Source organism: Phaethon aethereus (assembly GCF_964289735.1).
Source record: "Phaethon aethereus genome assembly, chromosome: 2".
Classification (NCBI taxonomy): Eukaryota; Metazoa; Chordata; class Aves; order Phaethontiformes; family Phaethontidae; genus Phaethon; species Phaethon aethereus.
Window position 1 is genome coordinate 18,421,564 of NC_138582.1, and position 26,539 is coordinate 18,448,102.

General features: G+C 38.7%; 1 protein-coding gene across 3 annotated transcripts in view; it reads left to right on the forward strand.

Moving 5' to 3' along the window:
* Positions 1-26,539, forward strand: part of CSMD3 (CUB and Sushi multiple domains 3) — a gene marked incomplete at its 5' end in the record, with an annotated part of 769,714 nt that overhangs the window by 309,854 nt on the left and 433,321 nt on the right. For all 3 annotated transcript variants that reach the window (XM_081996335.1, XM_081996336.1, XM_081996337.1), the window contains one exon: positions 16,772-16,893. In XM_081996335.1, the coding sequence (XP_081852461.1) occupies positions 16,772-16,893 (122 nt within the window). The remainder of the gene's footprint in view (positions 1-16,771; positions 16,894-26,539) is intronic.

Sequence of the window (26,539 nt, forward strand, 5' to 3'; positions counted from 1 at the left end):
GTAGTTCATGAAGCATCTTTGTTACGTATTTGCTAAGCAGATGAGCAAGACTTGAATTTAGGATTGATACGGACTGGAGATAGAAGTCTCTACCTGGTTTTGACCCTGACCAAATGAATAAAGGGAAAAAATACAGAAAAATGTAAGAGAAGAAAAACACAAAGTCATTCTGCTGAATATATTTGATGTCCAAATACTATGGCAAGAAGTATGATGGATACCTGAATCAAGAAATGAAAGTATTAGTATATATATTATATTATATATATTAGTATATTAGTATATATAATGAAAATATTATTAAATTCGCATAACAGCAAAGCCTAATATTGAAGAGTACAGTTTGTTCACAAAGAACACTTGGCTTTGGGAAACAGAAGGGACATTTTTCTTGTAATTCAAGGCTACGCATACTTATACAAATATCCAGAGGGAACTGTGAGATGTTTCTGAGCAGTGGAAGAGGGCAAAACAATCTGAGGGTGGTATCCAGATGGTGTACAGTAGAAATCCACGAAAGCTGGGAAATTTTAACAGTGCATGTGAACACTCTTATACAAGTATACAACACCCAGCTGGTTACATTGGAAGATTAAGAGACTACCAGCCCAAGACAGGTATCTAATTTAGGATATCCTCACTAGTTTTACTATAAATAAATGTTTCATTTATGTGCATTACATAGCTAATTCTGCTGTGCATGTGCATCTGTGTGTGTGCATCTCTTCAGCAATTTCTAGTAATTATACAGACATATAGTACACAGTAGTAGAATATTACATGTTAATATGTATATTTATATGCATACAACCAACATTTTCACTTGTTTATGTGATATGCTATTACTGAAGCATATACTGCATGATCCATTATAAACTTATTTCTTCAGCTGTAGCACTTATTATGTTTTTCTTCACCTCAGATTTGGGTAGATGATTATTCTGACCTACATCTAACACTTCATTCTTATCCATAGCAATTCCCATTCAGACTGTCCTGGTATTAGGCAAAAAAAAGAAGAATCCAGAGAAAGAAAAGGGAAAACATAAAATATAATGCGTTACAACTGTGCAAAGGAAGGTTTATGGTTGGACACTAGCAAAAGTTTCTGAAGTATATAGCTATGTGAGTAGAAGTTTTCAAGAACATGTGAGTTATACATATATCTGGAAGAGTTTAAGTACATGTAATCTCATCCTGAACTTGGGTAATGGACTAAATATCTTTTCAAAGTTCTTCCAAACCCTATTTTCAGTATTTTATAAATGAAATAACACCCAAATTTCAAAACTGATTAATGAAAAAAAAAAAATTCATCATTAAGATCACACGTAAGTGTGGCTACATGACAGCATTTATATATTTCTTGTATGATAACAATGATAAAATGATATTCTAAAGATTCTTAGCTTTCATATCTCATATAAATGGTAACATAAATGGTAACTGTACCACTAATCTTGCTATACTCTACGTAGTATGTATTTGATAATAAAATTTAATAATCTGTCATTGAAAAGGCACTTCAAAAGGATAGCATACTGCAGTTACCATTTAATTTATCAATACCAAAATGCAGTTGCACACTGTCAGGTTTTTTTAAAAAATATCTCTCCTAACACACAATAAGTGTTGCCAGCAGTACTGTGATAAGACTAAGATGTACACATAGCTGCTTGCGAGTTTAGAAAGGCAGCTCTGTAGCTTTTGGGACTATGGCCTTCAAAGCACAAATGGTTGTTAAATATATTGCTTTCCAGTTTTATATATGTTCTGAATTCTGAATAGCAGCAGGTCAAAGTACTTAAGTACAAAAGTACAACAACATTCTCCAGTACATTTTTGATTTTTTTCCCAGTGTGCCTATATTTAAAACTAATATTGTATAATGATTTACAAATCATATTCATAAACATGTGTCTAATGATAAAGTAGGCTTTAATACCGAACTAGAAAGAAAAAAAAAGCAATAAATTCACTGGAAGTTAACAGTTCTGATAAACATCTATCTAAATGTGAAACTGCAGAATGTGTACTAACTAAATATCCAAAGCCACTGTTACTCATAGGAAGAACATGTAATTCACAACCAAAAGGACAGTGTTTCACTTCTTTACACTCACCAACTTCACACAACTAGCTAATTCCACCTTAAAAAGCTGAGGACCAATATTAAGAAAGTCATTAAAAATTGATACAATGCTATATGATGAAAAGCCAGATGGTATAGATATTATAGTTTGTCAAATACAAATGTTTTAGAGTGTCATTAGTTGCATTAAAATTACTGATTTAAATACCTTTGGTGTGCTGTAATTTTGGTTCTTTTGATTAGCAAGATGTTTCAATTAGACTCTTACATATACTAAAGCTGCGATATGAACATTTCTTCTAGACTAGTAATTGTGTCTTCTCTAAGTTTGATGTACACACAGCATACAATAAACATTTTGAAAGAATTTTGCATAAGTAGCATAAATATTACGTAGTAACATGAAGAAAGTAACTGAAAAAATACGTGTGCATCTGCTTGTTGAACTTGCATGTTTGTATACCAACAATCTGGGTAAACAAATTAGGCAATCATGTATAAATGTTATTTTATGCAAGAAATTAATATTTTCTTATGAACTGCTTTGCAGATAACAAGGGCACAGGTGGTATATTAGATACTTCACCTGTTATTCTTTAAAATGTCACTTGAAGTGCTGCTTTATATCATGTGGTGTTTCCTATTTGAACAGTACAGTTTACAATTGTTTTCATTTACTTATATAAATTATATCATGCAGAAACCAAAAATCCCACAGTAATGATACATCTTTTCAGAAATAACATGTGAATATCAATAATTAGTTACATTAATATACTGCAATTGGGCAGAGTTCTAAACAGGAACTTTCCAATTCTGTTAGATGCATTTGATTTGACATCATAAATCCTCAGGACTTGCTCTCATAGGGCATATGAGTGGCTGAGTGTGCCTGCCTGCCAAAAATAAAAGGTTAATTGTCTTTAGGAGTTTTCATATAATACCAACTGGAACTGGCATAAGATCACATTCATGAAAAAGAATCTAGAATAGGTCTGAAACATTTCTACAAGAGAAATATAATAGGATTTTGAGAAGGGAAACTGATACATCACTTCCAAAACAGAAGCAAATCTTTTATTATCAACATCTTTTAGACCTTAAGACTAGTTTCCAGGAAGATGTTACTCTGGACATTTGGCTGACTTCTGAACCTTTTGACTTCTAGAAGAGACTATGCGAAAATTGTAAAGTTGTATCAGATATCCTGACTAGATTTAATTGCAGTGGGATTATCTTGTAATTTACCCCCCTAAAAATCCTTTCTTTTCAATCCTTTTTTTCAGTTTTTAAATATATTTTATAATCTATGTCTCCCATCACCCTAGCAAAATCAAAGTTTCTTGGGTAGATGTACCTGGTAAAGAAATAGGTCAGATAATCAAAGCATTTGCCCCATTGTGATTTAAGAATAAGGTATATTGAAAAAAAAATAGAATTTGGAGCTATGAGGAAAGTATGGTCTTATGTTGTAGGCACGCAGATAATTTAACATAACCAGCAGCTGAATACTAACTGGTCACTTTTTGCATTTTATTGAAATTTTAAAGTGCACTCATCTTCTCAGTCACTTGTTTTTTTAGCTGGATTTTTTGAAAATCAAGGCATCATGCAAAACTAAAATGCCAATTTAATAGGCTTCATTTAAATTTTGCAGCATACCATTGTTACAGGACAGCAGAATAAACATTGCCTTCCCATCCTTCCTGAGAAAGAAAAGTTCAAAAAATTACATGGGAATCTTTGCCCAGGCATTTGCTATACACTGAGTTACAATTGAAGTCTATTATATGAAAGATGAAAATTTCTGCAGTTGCAAGTTATTTTGTATCCCAAGAAATGCTTAGTACAGGTGGCTGTTATAACATGACTGATTATATCTACTTCTCTGTGACTTCATTCAGGAAAGAAAGTTCAAACGCTTCAGGACTGAGACCCTACTTATTTATCTGCCATGGGATTCAGTGTTCCCCTATAGGGCAATGCCATTATTATGAAACCAATTTTATTAAACTATTTGCCAGTTGATAAATCTCTTCCTCTCACTTCCATTTCAGGAACTGAAACAGATAGATCTATTCACAGTTGGTCGATTAGCCTTTTTATTTCCATGCATGCCACTCCTGTTTTCTGCTTGCTTGTTTCTCAGACCCTGTGAAACATTTATGAATGCTGCCTTTCATATGTCTTCTGGCAAGCCAGCAACAGGTTCTGCAACAAGTACGATATTTTGTAAAGCTCATCTAATCTGGAGAAAGAAAAAGTGTATGTGAAATAATTCTTTGTATCTGAAAAAACTAAAGAAAAGACAAGATTTATGGTTTAAATCATGATCATCTAATTAGCAGGCAAATACAAAGTAATTTAGATAATTAGTAAGAAAAAGAACAAATAAAAAAGAACTATTTGAATTGGGTTCTGACAAATTTAGAACACAGTTTTGGTGCTTCCTATCGTTATTTTGGTTAGTACATTTCAATGACTAAAGTGATTTTTCAAACAACAATGGATTCAGCATCTTTCATTTGATAGGTTGTAAACATCAGTTTGATTAACATAGAACAATAGACTAGTTTGGGATGGAAGGGACCTTTAAAGGTCATCTAGTCCAACCCCCCTGCAGTGAGTAGGGACATCTTCAACTGGATCAGGTTGCTCAGGGCCTCATCCAACCTGACCTTGAATGTTTCCAGGCATAGGTCAATCTACCACCTCCCTGGGCAACCTGGTCCACTGTTTCACTACCCTTATTGTAAAAAATTTCTTCCATATATCTACTCTAAATCTACTGTCTCTTAGTTTAAAACCATTACTCCTTGTCCTATTGCAACAAGCCCTGTTCAAAAGTTTGTCCCTATCTTTCTTATAAACCCCTTTTAAGTACTGGAAGGTTGCAAGAAGGTTTCCCCAGAGCCTTCTCTTCTCCATCCTGAACAGCCCCAACTCTCTCAGCCTGTCCTCATAGGAGAGGTGTTCCATGCCTCTGATAATTTCTGTGGGCCTCCTCTGGACTTGCTCCAACAGGTCGATGTCTTTCGTGTGCTGAGGACTCCAGGTGGGGTCTTACCAGAGCGGAGTAGAGTGGCAGAATCACCTCACTCAACCTGCTGGCCATGTTCTCTGGATGCAGCACAGGATATGGTTGCCCAATGCCAGCTCATGTCCAGCTTTTCATCAGGCAGAACCCCCAGGTCCTTCTTGGCAGGGTTGCTCTCAATCCCTTCATCCCCCAGCCTGTACTGATACCGGGGATTGCCCCGACTCAGGTGCATGACCCTGCACTTGACCTTGTTGAACCTTATGAAGTTCACATGGGCCCATTCCTTGAGCTTGTCCACGTCCCTTTGGATGGCATCCTGTCCCTCGGGTGTGTCAACCGCACCACTCAGCTTGGTGTCATCTGTAAACTTGTTGAGGGTACCCTTGATCCCAATGTCTATGTCATTGATGAAGGTATTAAAGATGTTCCCAGTATGGGGAATTAAAGATGGTCCCAGTACAGACCCCTGAGGGACACCACTTGTCACCCATCTACCTCTGGACATTGAGCCACTGACCACTATCCTCTGGAGACAACCATCCAACCAATTCCTCATCCATCAAACAGTCCACCCACCAAATCCATATGTCTCCAATTTTGATAGAACGTACATATGCAAACAGAATGTATATTATGAATTCTAGATCCTGCCTTTATAAATACCTTTAATTACCTATAGTACATTTTGGAAAAATCCACCTTTATCTCACTTCTCTCTGAAATGTAAATGTGTATCTGGACTTCTTAAATGTGATGCTGACTAACAATATATGTGTGCATATATATACACACACATATATATAAAAATAATGCATCATAGATAAATAGGGATGAAAGTAGTCCTAACAGGTCAGCACTATTGCCTTGCTCCAGCTGTTTTTACTCCCAGAATAGGTTTGTCTAACATTCTTTATTTCCAGGGAAGGTGCTTTTAGATCCTGGTCAATCACTATAGTCCTTCATTAGCCTTGCAAGTAGAAGAATTTTTCTAATTCAAACGTGAACCCTTGTTGCTGTATTTAAACAACTTATTTTAATAGGTGTTTCTATATAAAGAGCAAGTTATTTATTTTATCTTTTCAATGGCTTATTTGTATACTTCCGGAATACCTGCTCTTCCTTAAATTAATCTACAGCACTTCAGTCAGTACTTCTGCATGGGACTACCAGCATTTTTCATCATTTTCCCAATGGGTTCATGTCTTTCTTAAAATACAGTTTCTAAAAATGGACTTAGTATTTTAGAAGGGGTTTTCTCAGTGCTCAGTGGAGAGGAGGAATTTTTTCTCTCCTTTTCACACATTTTTCTACCTGTAACTATGTGCATATCTTCCAGTTTCATTGTCTTTTCAGAACAGTAGGATATTTTTTACTCAGGTTATGTTTCTGAGCTACTGTATACCCTGAAGACACTGCTGAATGACTTGCTCCTTATTCTGTATTTGTGAATTTATTATTCCTGCTTTTGTGGTTTGTCCTATACTTGTCTCTACTGAATTGCATCTGATTTTAATGTCAGTTCTTCAATTTCTCATGTTTAATTCCAATTATGTTTGCTAATATATTCACAGTTCTTTCTAGCTCTTTGTTAAATGCAGATTTAACATGTACACATTTCATTGTGGTGTCCAAGGTGTTAATGAAAATACTGAATGAACTTGACCCGGGACAAACCTCTGTGAAACCCCATTCAGTTATGCTTTCCTTTTGACACTGAGATATTGATCAAGAATCAGAGAAGTCTACGCTGGAAAGAACATCAAGAAATCCTTTGTCCTCCTGTTGCAAGCAGAGCCTTAAATTATGTAATCCGTGGCTGTCTCAAGCCAAGTCTTCACTACTTCCAGTGAGGGAGATTCTACCACTTCTCTCAGCAACCTATTCCAATGTTTAATGGTTTCTATGAGGGAGACTTTTTTCCTTATATCTGGATGGAATCTCTCTTGAAGAAACTTTTCCCTCTTACCATTTATTCTGTCTCCATGCACCCATCTGAAGACATTGTCTCTATGTTTTCTATAACTACCTTTTAGATAGCAAAAGACTGTAATTAGATTCCTCCTTGAGGGTTCTGATTTCTAGGTTGAACAAACCCAGTTCCTTTAATCTTTCTTCATCTGTTAAGTTCTCCAGTCTTTTTGGTGGTCTTCCACTGGGACCTTTCCAATTTATCAAAGTCTCTCTCTAACCTGGAGGAAGCATAAATGATCAGTATTCCATATGTGGCCTAAAAGTACCGAGTAGGGCTGAATAATTACACCCGTTCATCTGCTGTCTCTATTCTTACTGATACAGCCCAGGACAGTTTGTCTGCTTTGCTGCCAAGGCACATTGCTTGGTTTTGTTCAGCTTCCAGTCCTCAAAGGTCTCTAGGTGCCTTTCAGCAGGACTGCTCCCCAGACAGTCAACCCTCATCTGCACTGCCTCTGGGGCTTATTTTATCCCATGTGTAGGACTTCACATTTATTCTTGCTAAAACTCATGTCATTCCTGTTGGTCTGGTCTTCCAGTCCACTGAGGTCTCTCTATAGTGGCTCTTTCTTCCAGTACAACTATCTCTCCTCCTTCTGCAAACTTGGTGAATGTACATCCAATCCCACCATTTAAATCAGTTTGAAACATATTGAATACTATCAGACCCGCTATTGACCCAAGAGGAACTCCACTCATAACTGTCTGCCAGTTTGACTTTGAGCCTTTAATCACCATCCTTTGAACTCTGCAGTATACCAAGTTTTTCAAACATCTTGTGGTCTGTCTGTCCCAAACATGCTTTATTAGTTTGTGAAGAAGGTGTTGAAGGACATTGTCAAATATCTTCCTAAATTCAAGGTAAATTATGTCTGTAGCTGTCTTGTTATCCACTGAATGTTTTTTTTCATCATAGGAAGCAACCAGGTTGGTCCAGCTGGACTGCACTTCTGAAGTCTGGTCTTTATTCTGCTGCTTGTCTTTCTCATGCTCTTCAGGATCTTAAACTCTATGATGCTATGGTTGTTGCAGCAAAGGACAACACTGAGGGTCATGAATCCAAACAAATCTTTATTTTTGAACAGTAGGTCTAAAAAGGTAGAACTCCTGTAGCACATTCTGTGTCAGGAGGTTGTCCAAAATTCACTACAGAATTCTCCCAGGTTGTTTTTACGTCATAGTGTTGCTTTCCTAGTGAATATCAGGGTAGTTGAAGTCCCCTAGGAGCACTACAGCCTGCAGATCCAAGGCTTCTGTAAATTATTTGGGGAAAGCTTGGTCCTGATCAGGTGGTCTGTAGCAGACACCTACCATGAGATGTCCTCTGATGGAGGTTACACTGATTTTGAAACAAAGGGTCTCAAGATAACTGTTTTCTTGTCATTGATAAATGCCATGCATTCAACCCTCTCTTCTACATAAAGGTCCACCACCCCTCTTCCACCCTTTCTGCATTTCCTGAACAGCTTGTAAGCATCCATTGCAGTACTCCAGTCATGTGAGCTATCACACTGTGTTTCTATAATTCCAATGAGATCTTAAGTCTTTGACTAAATGTGGAGTCCTGGCCTTGCATGTTGAAATTCTTCTGAAGTAGAATTACAGATGTAGAATAATTTCATTTTTTTTGTGTGTTTTAGGTTATTTGTGAAGAAATTTTTTCTAACTTTTTAAAATTTGACATGTAGTGAGAAGAAGAAAAATCTTTTTAAAGATTTTCTAAAGGGGAAAAAATTCCATTACGGACCCATGTATTGTTTTGATTACAGTACTGTAAGACTGGTTATCTGGCAGAAGAATTACAAAGAAACTAAAAGGTTTAGCTGATATTAGCTGATCCTCTTACCATCCCCAGATGGTGGTTAACATAGAGAAGACTGCTATAGCATCTTCCATCCTCAGTAAAGATCTGCAGAAAATATAAGAGATTTTCTTTTTTTTTTTCCCCAGTAATAACACCAAGGCTTTACCATTTCCCTCCAAGTCTGATGAAGTGCCAAGACAGTATTGATTGTACTGCTTATTTTCTGTCTGTGGGCAATGACTACAAATTACTCAGTATCTCCACAAATTGTAGATTTGTCTTCTGAAGAGTCCATTGTGCCTTCGCAGCTAATCATCCCTTTCCTTTTCGGAGCAGCACAGCCTGTTGTAGGGAGGGCACACTGCAGGAAGAGTTACAATTTGGAGGAACTAAATGAACAGGCCTTGCTGCAGTGTTCTTATGCGTCCTATAGACCAAAACAGATGCCCAGAAATCTCAAGAGAAATACGGGAATTACTGATGGAATTAATTCAGACTTGCTCCTAAAAAAAAATACCCTAGAAAAATAATATTCTGTCAAAAGAATCTTCCTTTTCTTTCTTATTCTACTAATAAAAAACTTGATATTTTTCAGTTTTCTTTTTCTATTAAGTACTATCTATAGCAGAGTTTTTAGGGGTAAAGTCCTTGTAATTTTTTTTCTTATGGGATAAACTTTAAAGACAGAATGTGAACAAAATCAGCTCGTTTTCCCACTCTGACCAGACTTTAAATGAAAGTGTTTGTAGTGTGTTCAACGTGCTCTGAACCCAAATACTGAATTGATTCTGTCAGGGGATTTGCAGTTTCCAAATTTTAAAATGTTTTTATATGAGATTTCTACAGAGATGCTATCATTTCAGTCATGATATCATTGGAAAATATATAGTAAAACCAAAATTTTTAGTATTTCTGAGAAATATATGGCTACTAGCGAACTCACAGTCACCTTAGCAGTGAATTTGTCACTCAGCTTGCACTTTTGGTATCTGAAAATTTTATTGGTCTGATTGTAACTCACCATTTTCTTAATGATGATTAGTCAGGCTTTGAACCAAGTTTATAGTGGCTTTGTCTAATTGTAATCACAGGAGGTGCTGTTAGCTCTGCTTCTTACATAAAGCATTGCCAGTAAAGAATTGCTAACAAAATATTTAACAATATTTTAAAAACCTTAACAGTTAAATTTCTACAATTAGACTTTATTAGACTTCAGGTGTAACATTTTATTAAAATTTTCCATGCTTTGTTAAATACTACATTAAAAATATCTATGTTCATGACATCTTTTTTATACATTCATTATAATGGAACAGAACTTTATTGTCATATGTTTATTGCAGTGGTCTCCAAAATTTTTTGATCAAGCATCCATATCAGTAAAAAATTTCTGAGCACACCTCCCCAAAATATGTTTATTTATTTATAAGTTATATACAGGTACTATGGAAATTCTAATATTTTTTCCTGCACCACAGTGGGTTATCTTGCATAGCCCCTGGGGTGCACACACCCCACTTTAGAGACCACTTTTAGCGTTTAGTTCACATTTTGAACATTTCCTTCAAAGCCGCAAAAATGTCTTTCTAAGAAAGCTGTGTCTATCTTGAAATGGATCTCTAGAAAGTGTCTGTCATCAGAAGCGATGTTATTCTGAGCAGGATCATCAGCCTTATTTAGCTTCAGGTTGCTGTACACTGAAGCATAGTGGGAAGAATAAGAAAAAGAAAAAAAAAAAAAAGACAAATAGCTTTGTTCATTTTCCTGACCTGGATTATTAAAAGAAATGGGCAGACACTGACACATAGATAACTTTTGCTGAAACATAGTGTCATACAACTGTTAGCTAAGAGATTTCCTCGGGACTCTGCGGGCACCAACAGCCCTTCGTGGTGCTGCCCAGCTCCACCTAAGCAAATGTAAAAAATGAAAAACCTTCATAATATGGAAAATTTCAGTGAGATTTTTTTGCGCAGTATTGGGATTTATTTACTGTTTTGTATGCTCTTTACACCCTACTTAGATCTAATTCATTGAATTCTATACTGGATTCTTTTCATTATTCTGAAATGCATCATTGTTATACAGTGTGAGCAACAACAATGACAAAATTTACTGAGACGTTACCTGAATAGCAGCAGCTGTCAGATGTAAACAGATTATTTCTTAAAAGAACTTTTTTTCTGCAACTCAAAATAGGTAAGACTAAATTTCTAAAATACCTCCTTTTACTTTTTTGAAATGAGATATAGCCAAAATATACTCATTACTTTACTAATAGTGAGCATCTTGTTTTCACAATGTACAAAAGCTTTTATAAAAATTTTACTATTTTCTGCTAATTATTTTCACAATGAACACATATTTACAGGGAGGTGTTACTAAGAATAGATCGGGGTTTTTTTTAATTTTTAAAGGCTAGATTTTGTAAATATTAGTGACCAGAATAGTTTAGTACATCAAGTGATTCAATTAAAAAAAAAAAGAAAAAGAAAAAAAAATAATTTTAAGATCACTTCTTTTTTCCTTATTTGAAACTTTAAGGAAATATAGAAAAAGTTTTGACTACTTGGTATCTGGTAAGATTTTAGTGTATTATATGGTATGCTAAATTTGCACTTTTCTGGAATTAATATACAAATTCTTTCTCTATGTCTATGCATATATATACACATATATCTATGATTTTTTTTATATTCTGTATAGAAGAACTGTGATGAAAATGCCTTTATATCAATTCCGCTAAAAATATTTTTTTACTAAGCAAGTTCATTTTTCTATCTTTTACTAGTTGCTTAACTGATTTTCACTTTTTCTTATTTAGACTCTTTTGAGTGAGTGGCCTTGCTAGTAGCTTTCTGAAAATCCAATTAAATTCTGACTTTATCTTTTAATTTAGAAAATTTTCCATGGAACTCTAACAAGCTGAACTTTCTTGTTTTACACATAGAATTGTGCCTTTTGCACACACTCATAGACAGTGATTGTATTTTCTTAATATAATGTATATATTTAATCAGCTTCCCCCAGGTTTTCCCTTGTTTATCTTTGCTCCCAGGATAATGTATTACTTCTTATGCTTTCACAGTTTTGGTGGTACATTTTTTTGATGGAAGTTTATATATATGTATAAAACACTTTATTCGAGTGTTAGTTGTGCTACCTTCAGTATTTAGGACTCTGCAAGAAGAAAATTACCTTCTTTAAGGTTTTTTCTCTATTGACATTATATGTAACCATAGGTATTTTTTTTTTTTGCTGAATTTTATTCTCCTTTAGAGTTTGTATGACATACTTCCATATGCACCATTGTCATTCATGATTTCTCAATGTAGGCTTGCATTAACTTTGTCATTTTCACATTTTCTCTGGCAGTTAGAAAGCACACATATGCATTGGTAGGATAAGTTTCTATCTTGCAGAAAGTCTTTTGTAATTATAAGGGAAATAGAGAAGTAGACACCTCAGCAAGTTAGACATTTTAAGTGTGTGAGGCAAGGATATATTTTTTACAAAGGAAAAAACTTTAGTGACAACAGAGACTTTTAAATTTAAAAAATTATACTTGTTCTTAAACTGATACATAAGATTTTTTTCTCCTGTGGATCTGTAAATCTCCATTAACTACCATGGTTCTCTATTTAGTTTAAATAAATTAAATATATACAGAAAGGTTAAATTTCAGGTATTCAAAATATATTATATAGGTCAGAAAATAAATCATACTCCATAAGGAATATTTCTTCCTTCCTACCTTTGATCATATTAGTTTTCTGATACTGACCAGTTGCAACTACAGAGTTGATATCCTACACATTTTTGTGCAAGCTTCATAATTCAATCTCTATATGTATCATCTTTGCTTAGTTAAATTATTTGCCATACTGATAATGATTTTTTCTTTCTTCATATGAATCTGAAATAAAAAATTTATATGAATCTCTGAAGTTAATAGCAAAACTCATAATAATTTCTGAACAGCAGATTGGAGTATTGGAATAGCAAAAACTTTCCACCAATTTACTGATTTCTGTCTCTCACCAAGAACTGATTCCATGCTTAGAGGACAGTGAGTTCTTATGAGTTATTTTTGTCTGTTCCATGTAAAATGAATTAATGATCTTTTTTCCGTGTTTACAATGTGTCTGAAATCAGATATGGTACTGCAAGAAAGTGTAGATTTTTCTCTTCAACTAAAGGTAGAGTCTTAGAAATATAAAAACCTTAACAACTCTAAATGGTATATCATGCTTATCGGTGTGTTGTAATTTGCTTCTAGAGAGGTGTAGTAAAATCCTTATTTTATGAAAAATATTAAGGGTCAAATATTGTCAGTCATGTTTGTATTTAACCGAACTGTTACTACTGTCACTGAATAAGTAAAGTTATTGAGTGGATTCAATATGGATCTGTGACCATAAGTTGTTAGTATAAATTTAATGCTTGGTTTTGAAGGTAATAGACATTTGTGTCTCTATGCTTATGTATTTCCAAATACTGTATAAAATATTCAGAAGCACAATCAGAACTAATCTTCAAACACATTAATTATCTGCACAGGAATAATAATCTAAGATATGTCTTTAGATCAGTTCCAAAAAAAGATGCAAATTCTTGCTGAATAATAATCAACTAAAACCAGGACAGAAACCTCCAAAGACATCTGAATAAGCTGGGAAGAAACTGGTTTGTTTCTTAATGATAATAATGATTAATTTCCTAATAATCACCCTTATAATATTTCAATTTCTTCAAAATGCAGCAGCTCAGATTTCAGCTAATAATTTGAGCCCAGCTTGTATTACAACAATTTTGGCTTGAAGCAGTAACCAATTAATTTTGACAGACTTGGGTATCCAATATGTCTATATTCAAAGACACTTCTTAAGTCAGAAGGATCTATTCATGGTGAATGAATCTGAATGGATATGAATGCCTGTGGAACGTCTGTTCTTTGTTGTATTTTGGAAACAGGTAGCCAGTCACCCATGCAGATGACAGCTAACCAATATCAGGATTGTACAGCAGGGTTCTTGAAATAAGTAGTGACAGATTCAAGAAGTCCAGGAAAAGTTGTTATGTCATGTTAACTGACTGTTTTGTTGTTGGTTTTTTTTACAATTTTACGACTTTCAGCTTACCTATAAACTCTTCTCATGTTAACTATACTTACCTGTGTGAAGAGCTGTGTAAATCCATTTTCTGAGGCAGTACTTTCAAAATCCAGTAGAAACCATTTATTTTTTTAATCTACTTTGCTTACTCTTTGCAGTGTTTTAAGAATCAGCACAGACCCATGAGAGGCAGTACACACTTAGTGAACTGTCTTGTGCGCAACTACTTGAATTCAGAAGGGTTGCCAAGGAATGTCTTAAAAGATATAGGAAGTATTTATAATTTTCAATAAATAAGGCAAAAAGTTTATGCAGACCACTTGTTACGTCTCTAAGACATTTTTCTAATAATAAATAAAAGATAAACAAAAATTCATCTTGGTTTTATAAGTATATACTACAGTACCTGTACCCTTTAGCACTTTAAAGGCTGCAGTGACTGAGAGGAAATCTTCATGCGATTCAGACAAAATCAGAGGCAGGGGCAGATAACCTGTGATACTTATTGAGATAAAGAAAAGAGGTAGTGGGATAAAAGCAAAAATTGAGGTATTGTAGTAGGTGCAGAATCAGATATAAATTACTGGGTAAAGAAATCACATAATTTTTTTTTTATTGTGTTTTGTTGGAAAACTCTGAATTATAAGCTTGAATATAAAATATTAGGCATATTAAAATATTATATTCTCATACTATAGAATAACACTGCTTTCACTACTGTTATTGCTGAACAGAAAGTATTCTGATATTCACCAAAAAACACAGATGTGTTTTGTTCATCAGTCACTTGACAAATACAGTCAGATTAATAATATATAGCTATTAAAACCCTAAATGTGTACATTTTTCTCCCTTTAGCTCCAAAGAAATTCAGTATTAACCCATAGCGCTTCAGTATTTTATGTTACTTATCAGAAGCCTCTCTAAACTGTAGATATGTATAGCTAATAATAGCTTCATCTTTTCAGCTTCTTATATTTGCATTTTTAAAGGAATGAAGATTCATATTTTAATCACTTCTTTTTACTCCTTAACCTTACTTTACAAAATCAAGTGATTGGTTTAATTTGTGTTGGTTTTTTTTTTTAATTTCTTCTGGATTTCAGACTATGGTACTGAAAGCAAAAGTCTGTTATGAATATTTCAAAGTAGTATGAATAATAGAAATTAAGAATCAAAGGCTTAGCTTTTATAAGGACTACTCCACTATAGAATGACATGGATTTCGTTTGAGACCTCCACTATGAGTCTGCCCTGAGAAAAAGCAGCAACCACAATTCATGACTCTACCACAGCATACACACAAAGGAGATGTGTTTTATGTCCCAACTGTGCCCCAAAGGATGGACTCACATGTCCAGATGGAGCAGCAGATTGTTTCTAGAACACTCACTGGTTTCGCCCTCCTGACTTTCTTCCCACACACAGACATGAGCTGCAAGAGTCATACAGTTTCTTACTAAAAACATACCCTAAAAGCTGTGCTCGTCATTAGTCTCGCTCATGACCTCTATGGCTTCAGTTACTGGTCATAAATGTGGAGCCCTTCTCTCATGTCCCTCATCTCTCGTTATTTTCAGGCTTTTTGAACAGACCCTTCACCAGAGTATTGCTTCTCAGAGGGATAAAAATGGTGCAAGTTGGGTGGAAATAGTGACATTCTTTCTAGAGGTTAATGGGAGGGAAGGAAAGAGTCATCATTCAGCAGCAGCTGAATCCTCCTGTGTTCAGCATTGATCAAATAAACACACTTTGTGAAAATGCAATACAACTGTATGGTAATTTCACATAAATTTTGAATTTTGTTATTCAATTAAGCAAGGTGGTCTATCAGAATACAGAGGAAGCAATAATTTTTTAGCTTTTGCAGTTTATTTGTGGTGTCATAATAATCACTGGAGAAATAGGATAAGCTCATGTTTAGCTGAGGTTTGTTGTCGGTTCTACAGCTTCATACAGGAAAAGTTAATCAATAGTGCATTCACCAAAGATCTGAATATCAAAGAACCAACAATAAAACTTTTATTGACTTCACCAGACTATGAATTTTGTGCCTTAAAAATGTCATTCTCAAGCTGAAAGGACACAGTTTATGTCCTTTATGTTACCTGTGATGTGAGATGCAACTTGTAGTAAATAAGGGTAAAATAAAGGTATATTTAAGATATGCTACTCTAAATAACCATGCAGACTTTGATTTGTAAATAAATATCCTTTGTAGTTTTTTGAAAGAGATAGCATTATTTTGTGTAAGTCTAACTTTTACAAGTTTCTTTTCAAGTTTTCAGTGCTTCAGCTGTTGGTTCCATAGGTTGGACACTGGTTACAGCAGAAAAAATGCTGACATGCCATACACCAATACATATGCTCAAAAATATGCACAGTGATAAAAATGATTTTTGTGTTCTACTATACAAACTCTTGTCTTTTAAGACATTCATGAAGATAATGTCATAAGTTACTTCTTGAGTTGTTCTTTTAAATATAGAGCTGTTTCTCTTACTGTAGTTACACTTTCTACTCCAAATATCTTTTTTTTTTTTTAAAGATTATAAGCTTGGACACAAAAGAAAGTCTATTTTACTTTGTCAGAATAACTAAACATTCTATTAACTTATATAAGGTGGCTCTGATTTTGGTCAATAGTATTTTAATCTTTCACATCTTGACTAACAAATGCTAGAGCTTGTTTTATGAATCTGCTTCATGTATTTTGTATGAGAATTAAAAAGTAAACTTTCTTTTTGTAGTCAAGACTTGTGGATCCAATCTTCAGGGACCTGGAGGCACTTTCACATCACCCAATTTTCCATTCCAGTATGACAGCAATGCTCAATGTGTATGGGTCATCACAGCAATCAATACTAATAAGGTAAGGTTAAAATTCTGGCTTTGCTTTAAAAAGAGAACCAAAAGCATATGTAGGCCATGACATTTTTCACTAATATAATTTATCTCTGCAGTCCAGCTGCTTTACTTGGTGTATTGCAGATGTTTCTAAGAAATGGCCGATATTACACGGGTATGGACAAAGGTTAAAATATGTTGTTTCCACTGAGAGCGTTTTGCTTTTTGTATGGCAAGTAGATGCCATCATGTTTTTATATGATTCTCTAAATGAACTCCCAGAAACAACTACCCAATGGTATGAAGCAATGTCATGGGTCCACTAATACTGTGTTATAATCAGTAGAGATGTTTTGCATATAAGACTGTTTATATCAAGTCTGGTCTTAGACTATGTGAGAAATCACTGAAATTCATGAATGCACTTTGTTAAGGACTGTTCTAAAGCTGTGTAATTTATTTCATTGTCTGAAACACTGTATTAAAATCCCATACACTTAATACTTACACTTTAAACCAAAAGTACTAGGAGTTCTGATAATACCAGATGAGTCAAAGTAGAGCAATAAAGCTAAGTTATGACACTAGTTGACTTTAAATTCAAGAGCTAGGCATCTGGCAGCAATGGCTATATTCTATTTCCAGGTGTATAATTTTATCTGAACTGAGTGTAATGGACTTGTTTATACGTAATAAAACAAAAATTAGCTGTACACCTCAGGAATGTTTTATAAAGGACTATCAACATCTGTGCTTGCAGCTACAGGAGTGTATTTTACCTCCTTATTTCTGTCTTGTATTGCCATCTGCATCACACTCCATTAATTGACCAAAGAGGCCTAGAAGGCCTAGACCTTTACACATAAGTTTATTAACCAGGAATCCAGAGGACTCAGTGAAAACCTGATTACATTTCAGAAGCCATTTAACTACATTGGTGCATTTCTCTCTCTAGTTATACAAAGTCCTGTGTGGAATCCATCCTTATGTTCCACTTTGGAAGAAGAAAAAAAGGACACTTAATCAAGTGATTAAAATATTCATGACAAAGATAGTAGATATGTTTGTGGGGGGAGGGAGGACTGTTAATCCAATTTATCTGATTTATAGATCATAGAAAATGTATCAAGAGTTCTTGAAAGATGATACAATCTCTGTCACACAGATGAGCACAGATGGTTCAAAAATAATAGTTAAGATCAAACACTCTAGTTCAAGGAAGCTTTATATTTTTATTTCGTTAATCAAAAACTGTTAGTGGGCAAGATGAAATCTGTGTATCTCTAGAATTTCTGAAAGTTCTGCCAAATGTGGCACTGGATAGAATTTAATATCATACTGTTTGAGGAAACTAAAACAGAGCTCTTACACTTTGAACAAGTGCTTCAAATAGCTTGAAAACCACCACTGAGCTGTTGTATAGAATGAATTGAAGATCTTTTTGACCATGTTATAGATAAAATGGTTTCCTTTCTTAAATGCAGCAAGGGCATGTCTACATAACTCTAGTGGTTTAACCCCAGCCAGCTAAGCACCATACAGCCGCTCCTCACAATCCCCCAGTGGGACTGTGGAGAGAATCAGAAGCGTAAAAGTGAGAAAACTTGTGGACTGAGACAAAAAACAGTTTAATAGGTTAAGCAAAAGCCATGTGCATAAGCAAAGCAAAACAAGCAATATATTCACTGCTTCCCATTGTCAGGCAGGTGTTCAGCCATCTCCAAGAAAGCAGGGCTCCATTACATGCAACAGTTACTTGGGAATACGAACACCATCACTCCAAACATCTCCCCCTTTCTTCTCCTTCTCCCAGCATATAAACTGAGAATGACGGCATATGGTATGGAATATCCCTTTGGTGAGTTGGGGTCAGCTGTCTCAGCTGTGCGCCCTTCCAACTTCTTGTACACCCCGAGCCTACTTGCTGGTGGGGTGGTATGAGAAGCAGAAAGGCCTTGACTCTGTGTAAGCACTGCTCAGCAATAATGAAAACATCTCTATATTATCAATATTGTTTTCAGCACAAATGCAAAACATAGCCCTGTACTAGCTACTGTGAAGAAAATTAACTCTGTCCCAGCCAAAACCAGCAGAATAATAACAAAGCCAAATAAGATTTTACCAATGGCAGCAGTAAAACTATAAGGTCACAAACTGTTATGTACCTACTGGCAAATCACAGGTGGTTGCAGGGTTAAGATATTAATGAGTTGAAGAGATTACATCCAGGCAGAGGTTTTCATATCTTAATGATGCCTTGCTCCTCCCTCTCTGCCAATTCATAACATGGCAATACAGTGTTATCTTCAAAATAACAGAACTTTGTTTCAGCCAAAAGTGTTTTTCACTGAGGCATTCAAAAACATTATTCAACAGTATTAATTTCCTTACAAGTTTTTCTGCTTTTAAGGAACTTTGAATATAAAGCCAAGTGCAGAAAATTAAGAAGTAAGAAAATGTTTTGTCTCTGGTTGCCAGTGTGGTTCACAGAGTTACAGGTGGTTCACAGGTTGGAACGGACCTCTGGAGATCATCTGGTTGAACTCCCCTGCTCAAGCAGGACCACCTAGAGGCAGTTGACCAGACAGTCTTTGAAATTCTCCACATGAGATGATGACTTCACAACCTTTCTGGGCAACCAGTGTTGCTCAGTCACGTCATAGTGAAAAACTGTTTCCTGATGTTCAGATGGAATCTCCCATGTTCCAGTTTGGGCCCGTTGCCTTTTGTCCTGTCTCTGGGCACCACTGGAGAAGGTTTGGTTCCATGTTCTTTACATCCTCCTTTAAAGAGTTTATACACATTAAGATCTCCCTGAGCCTTCTCTTCTCTAGGCTAAGCAAGAACATCTCTCTCGACCTTTCCTTATATGAGAGATGCTCCAGTCCCTTAATCATCTTAGTGTCCTTTTGCTGGACTCATTCCAGGAGCTGCATATCTCTCTTGCACCATGTAGACATAAGACTTGCTTTTCAAGGCCCAGGGTAGTGTTCCGGGTAGTGGCAGGGGGCACAGAATACATTTCCAACCATCCAGTGGTTGTTGCCACCATTGCAAGTACATGGCACTTTGCCCTGGCAGGTTTGTGGGAGTGTGATATAGTCAATCTGCCAGGCCTCCCCATATTTGTGTTTCAACCATCGTCCTCCATACCACAGAGGCTTTAACCGCTTGGCTTGTTTGATTGCAGCATACATTTCACATTCCTGGATAACCTGTGGAATAGTGTCCATGGTCAAGTCCACCCCTCAGTCACAAGCCCATCTGTGTATGTTGGCTTGAGGTTTCATGGGCTCACCGAGCTATAAGTAGTTCACCCGTATGTTGTCAGTCCAGATCCACCTAAGCCATTTCAGTCTTAGCAGCCTGATCCACTTGATGGTTGTTTTGGTGTTCTTCAGTGGCCCGACTCTTGGGTATGTGAGCATCTATGTGACATACTTTTACAACCAGATTCTCTAGCTGGGCAGCAATATCTTTTCACGATGCAGCAGCCCAAATGGGTTTGCCTCTGTGCTGCCAGTTGCTCTGCTTCCATTGCTGTAGCCACCCCCACAGAGCATTTGCCACCATCCATGAGTCAGTATAGAGATAGAGCGTTGGCCATTTTTCTCATTCAGCAATATCTGCCCAATGCACGTAGCATGGGCACCAAACAGGAGGAGCTGGAAGCTATTGTGCAGCGGGACAGCTATGATGTAGTTGCCATCACAGAAACATGGTGGGATGCTTCTCATGACTGGTGTGCTGCAATGGATGGCTATAAGCTCTTCCGAAGGGATAGGAAAGGAAGGAGAAGTCGTGGGGTGGCTCTGTATGTTAGGGAGTGTTTTGACTGTATAGAAATGAATGACTGTGAAGACCAAGTGGAGTGCTTATGGGTAAGGATGAGGGGGAAGGCCAGTGAGGCAGATATCTTGCTGGGAGTCTGTTACAGACCACCCAACCAGGACAAAGAAACAGATGAGACATTCTATAAACGACCGGCAGAAGTCTCGCATTCGCTGGCCCTTGTTCTTGTGGGGGACTTCAATCTACCAGACATCTGCTGGGAGTATAACACGGCAGAGAGGAAACAATCTGGGAGGTTCCTGGAGTGTGTGGAGGATAACTTCCTGACACAGCTGGTAAGTGAGCCCACCAGGGGAGGTGCATTGCTTGACCTGCTGTTTACAAACAGAGAAGGACTGGTAAGAGATGTGGTGGTCGGAGGCCATTTAGGGTTTAGTGACCACGACATGATAGAATTCTCAGGTGTGAGAAAAGTAAGGAGAGGGGTCAGCAAAACTGCTATCATGGACTTCTGGAGGGCAGACTTTGGCCTGTTCAGGTCACTGGTTGAGAGAGTCCCTTGGGAGACAGTCCTGAAGAACAAAGGGGTCCAGGAAGGCTGGACAGTCTTCAGGAAGAACATCTTAAAGGCGCAGGAGCAGGCGGTCTCATGTGCCGTAAGAAGAGCTGGCGGGGAAGGCGACCGGCCTGGCTGAACAGGGAGATTTTGCTGGGACTCAGGAGAAAAAGGAGAGTCTATCCTCTCTGGAAGAAAGGGAAGGCAACTCACGAAGAATACAAGGATCTCCTTAGGTCAAGCAGGGACAAAATTAGAAAGGCAAAAGCCCAGCTAGAGCTCAGTCTGGCCACAGCTGTAAAGGAAAATAAAACATGCTTCTACAAATATATTAACAACAAAAAGAGAGGCAAGGAGAATCTCCATCCCTTACTGGATATGGCGGAGAACATTGTCTCCAAGGACAAGGACAAGGTTGAGGTACTTAATGCCTTCTTTGCCTCAGTCTTTAATAGCCAGTCCAGGTATCCACAGGGTATTCAGCCCCCTTAGCTGGAAGATGGGGATGGAGAGCACAATATACTCCTCATAATCCAGGAGGAAGCAGTCAAGGACATGCTAAACCACCTGGACCCACAAGTCTATGGGGCCTGATGGGATCCACCCAAGAGTACTGAGAGAGCTGGTGGAGGAGCTTGCCAAGCCACTCTCCATCATTTATCAGCAGTCCTGGTTAACAGGGGAGGTCCCTGACAACTGGAGGCTTGCCCATGTGACGCCCATCTACAAGAAAGGCCGGAAGGAGGATCCTGGGAACTACAGGCCTGCCAGCCTGACCTCGGTACCGGGGAATATCATGGAGCGGTTCGCCTTGAGAGTGCTCACAGGGCATGTGCAGGACAACCAAGGGATCATGCCCAGCCAGCGTGGGTTCATGAAAGGCAGGTCCTGCTTGACCAATCTGATCTCTTTCTAGGACCAGGTGACCCGCCTAGTGGATGAAGGAAAGGCTGTGGATGTTGTCTTTCTGGACTTTAGTAAAGCCTTTGAGAGCATCTCCCACAGCATTCTCCTGGGGAAACTGGCAGCTCGTGGCTTATACAAGTGTACTCTTTGCTGAGGAAAGAACTGGCTGGATGGCCGAGCCCAGAGAGTTGTGGTGAATGACGTTAAATCTGGCTGGTGGCCGGTCACAAGCGGTATTCCCCAGGGCTTGGTTCTGGGGCCAGTCTTGTTCGATATCTTTATTGATGATCTGGATGAGGGGATCGAGTGCTCCCTCAGTAAGTTTGCAGATGACACCAAGTTGGGTGGGAGTGTTGATCTGCTGGGAGGGTAGGAGGGCTCTGCAGAGAGATCTGGACAGGCTGGATCGATGGGCTGAGGTCAACAGTATGAGGTTTAATAAGGCCAAGTGCTGGGTCCTGCACTTCGGCCACAAGAACCCCATGCAACGCTACAGGCTTGGGGAAGAGTGTGGCTGGAGAGCAGCCTGGCAGAAAGGGACCTGGGGGTGCTGGTTGACAGGCGGCTGAATATGAGCCGGCAGTGTGCCCAGGTGGCCAAGAAGGCCAACAGCATCCTTGCCTGTATCAGAAAGAGCGTGGCCAGCAGGAGTAGGGAAGTGATTGTGCCCCTGTACTCGGCACTGGTGAGGCCGCACCTTGAATCCTGTGTTCAGTTTTGGGCCCCTCACTACAAGAAGGATGTTGAGGTGCTGGAGCGTGTCCAAAGAAGGGCAACAAAGCTGGTGAGGGGTCTGGAGCACAAGTCTTATGAGGAGCGTCTGAGGGAACTGGGGTTGTTCAGTCTGGAGAAGAGGGGGCTGAGAGGAGACCTTATCGCTCTCTACAACTACCTGAAAGGGGGTTGTGGCGACGAGGGTGTTGGTCTCTTCTCCCAAGTAACTAGTGATAGGACGAGAGGAAATGGCCTCAAGTTGCGCCAGGGGAGGTTTAGATTGGATATTTAGGAAAAATTTCTTCACTGAGAGAGTGGTCAAGCATTGGCACAGGCTGCCCAGGGAGGTAGTGGAGTCACCATCTATGGAATTGTTCAAAAAACATGTGGATGTGGCGCTTCAGGACATGGTTTAGGAGACACGGTGGCACTAGATTAACGATTGGACTTGATGATCTTGAAGGTCTTTTCCAACCTTAGTGATTCTGTGATCCTGTGATCTAAAGCCAGCAGGATGGCTTTCATCTCTGGAAACTGACTCGATTCACCTTGTCCTTCAGCAGCTACTGTGACTCATCGTATAGGGCTCCATACAGCAGCTTTCCACCTCCAATGGTTTTATACAATATGACAGGAGCCATCAGTAAACAGGGCATATTGCTTCTCATTTTCTGGCAGTCTGTTATACATTGGGACCTCTTCAGCACTCGTCACCTCTTCCTCCGGTAACAATTCCAAAATCTGTGCCTTCTGGGCAGTCCATGATCACTTCTAAGATTCCTGGGTGACTAGGATTTCCTACTCGAGCCCGCTGTGTGATCAGTGCAACCCACTTACTCAATGTATCATCAGTCGCATGATGTGTAGAGGCGACCCTCCCTTTGAACATTCAGCACAGCACTAGTAGTTGGGGTGCCAGGAGAAGCTGTGCTTCAGTACCAACCACTTCTGAGGCAACTCGAACTCCTTCATATCCTGTCAATAGCTTTTTTTCAGTTGGAGTATAGTGAGCCTCAGATCCTCTATATCCTCAACTCCAAAACTCTAAGGGTCAACCTCGAGTCTCCCGTCATACTTTCTGCTAAAGAGTCCAGGTAGGACTGTTCTCCCTGGCTGCTGTGTAGAGCACATTTTTAACATCTTGTCCTGCCCGGACTGGCCCAAGGACTACAGCATGAACTATCTCCTGTTTAATTTGTTCGAAGGCTTGTCATTGCTCAGGGCCCCATTTAAAATCGTTCTTCTTCTGGGTCACTTGATAGAGAGGGCTTACAATCAGACTGCAATTTGGAATATGCATTCTCCAGAAACCCACAACACCTAAGAAAGCTTGTGTTTCCTTTTTGCTAGTTGGTGGAGACATAGCTGTTATTTTGTTGATCACATCCATTGGGATCTGACAACGTCCATCTTGCCATTTTACTCCTAAAAACTGGAACTCCTGTGCAGGTCCCTTGACCTTACTTTGTTTTATGACAACTGGATTTCAGAAGCATTTGGATTATTTTCTTCCCTTTCTCAAAAACTTCTGCTGTGTTGCCCCATACGATGATGCCATCAATGTATTGCAGGTTCTCTGGAGCTTCACCCTGTTCCAGTGCAGTTTGTATCAGCCCATGGCAAATGGTAGGGCTGTGTTTCCACCCCTGGGGAAGTCAATTCCAGGTGTATTGGACACCCCTCCAAGTGAAAGCAAACTGTGGCCTGCACTCTGCCGCCAAAGGGATCGAGAAAAACGCGTTAGCAATATCAATGGTGACGTACCACTTGGCTGCCTTTGATTCCAGTTCATATTGAAGTTCCAGCATGTCCGGCACGGCAGCGCTCAGTGGCGGTGTGACTTCATTCAGGTCACGATAGTCTACTGTCAGTCTCCACTCTCCATTAGACTTTCGCACTGGCCATATGGGGCTGTTAAAGGGTGAGCGAGTCTTGCCGATCACTCCTTGGCTTTCCAGCCAATGAATCAGCTTATGGATGGGGATCAGGGAATCTTGGCTGATGCAATATTGCCGCTGGTGCACTGTTGTGGTAGCGATCAGCACCTTTTGGTCTTCAACCCTCAGCAGCCCCACAACAGAAGGGTCCTCTGAGAGGCCAGGCAAGGTGGACAGCTGTTTAATTTCTTCTGTCTCCAAGGCAGCTATACCAAAAGCCCACCGGTACCCTTTTGGGTCCTTAAAATACCCTCTCCTGAAATAGTCTATGCCCAGGATGCACGGAGCCTCCGGGCCAGTCACAATGGGGTGCTTCTGCCACTCATTCCCAGTTAGACTCACTTCGGCCTCCAGTACAGTCAACTGTTGGGATCCCCCTGTCACTCCAGAAATACAGATGGGTTCTGCCCCTATATGGCTTGATGGCATTAGGGTATAGTGTGCACCGGTGTCCACTAAATCCTTTACACTCCTGTGGGTCTGATGTGCCAGGTCATTAAATCCACACAGTCCAATTAAACTCAATTGTCCCTTTCCTCCACCTGCCTGGAGGCAAGGCCCCTCTAGTCCTGCTCATAGTATCCATTACTCAGTTTTTGTGAATACAAATCAGAAGTCCCTTTATTATAACTGGAAGTCAGATCAGCCTTTCTGCCCTATTGGGGAAACTGCTCACTGGAAAATGGAGCAGCAATTTTACTCAAAGAACTCCCTTTTGTAATTGTTTCTCCTTGCAACTCATGTACCCATGCCTCTAGGGTCGAGGCAGATTTTCCATCCCACTTCCTCATGTCCTGTCTGTGCTTACACAGATAAAACCACAGGGTGTCCCGAGGTGTGTACCCTGTATATCCTCTCTCTTGAGCAGAAGTATGCTTAATACTAACAGATGAGATATTGGTTTGTACAGGTGGAGAGTAGAACATATCCTCTGAATCGCTGGAACTCCTGACACAGTTTCTCAGCTATGATGTCTGTCAGTTTCTCCATAGCTGAGACGCAGGCCCATAGGGAGGAAGAAAGACTCTTTGTATTGCCGGAGTTAACCAGCCAATTCATCCACCGTTGGTCCATCTTCATCTTTCCAGGCCATTACTGCTAATTACTTGGCATACGATGATGGTGCACTCTGTACAAACTTCCACCACATAGGTCTTGTGCACTGGACTTCATCTGGATCTCTGTTGTCTGGTCATTATAAATCACCTCCACCATGGCTAATTCCCTCAGGTACTGGATACCTCTCTCCATGGTGGTCTTCTTGCCCAGGTGACATCTAACATATTCCTTGAAGGGATATATTTCCTTCAAGCCAGACAGGAGTCACCTCCAGAGGCTGAGCATTTGTGTCAGTTTTCCAATCACCTTGTCAATGCTCCCTTCCTAAGACAAGGACCCCAGCTGCTTGGCTTCCCTACCCTCTAATTCCAGGCTATTGGCCCCTTTAACCCAGCATTGGAGCAGTTAGGTGACAATGTACTTGCCTGGATGATGGTTCAAGTCTTTTTGCATATCTCACTCAGGGATAGGGATTGGGTGGCTATCTCCAGTTCTGTCTCTTCCTCCTCTGGTTCTCCTGATGGCCCTTCTTCATCATCCCTTACTAAATAAGCTGATTTTCATGTCTATTTCTTCTTCTGTATAGAGGCGACTGATACTGGCACAGGTTCATTCTCTGGTTCATCTGCAGTGTTTATTGCTGGGGTTTGAGTAGCCACAGGGCCTGTCACGGCGTTTGGAGTAGCCACAGTGCCTGCTGCTGGCGT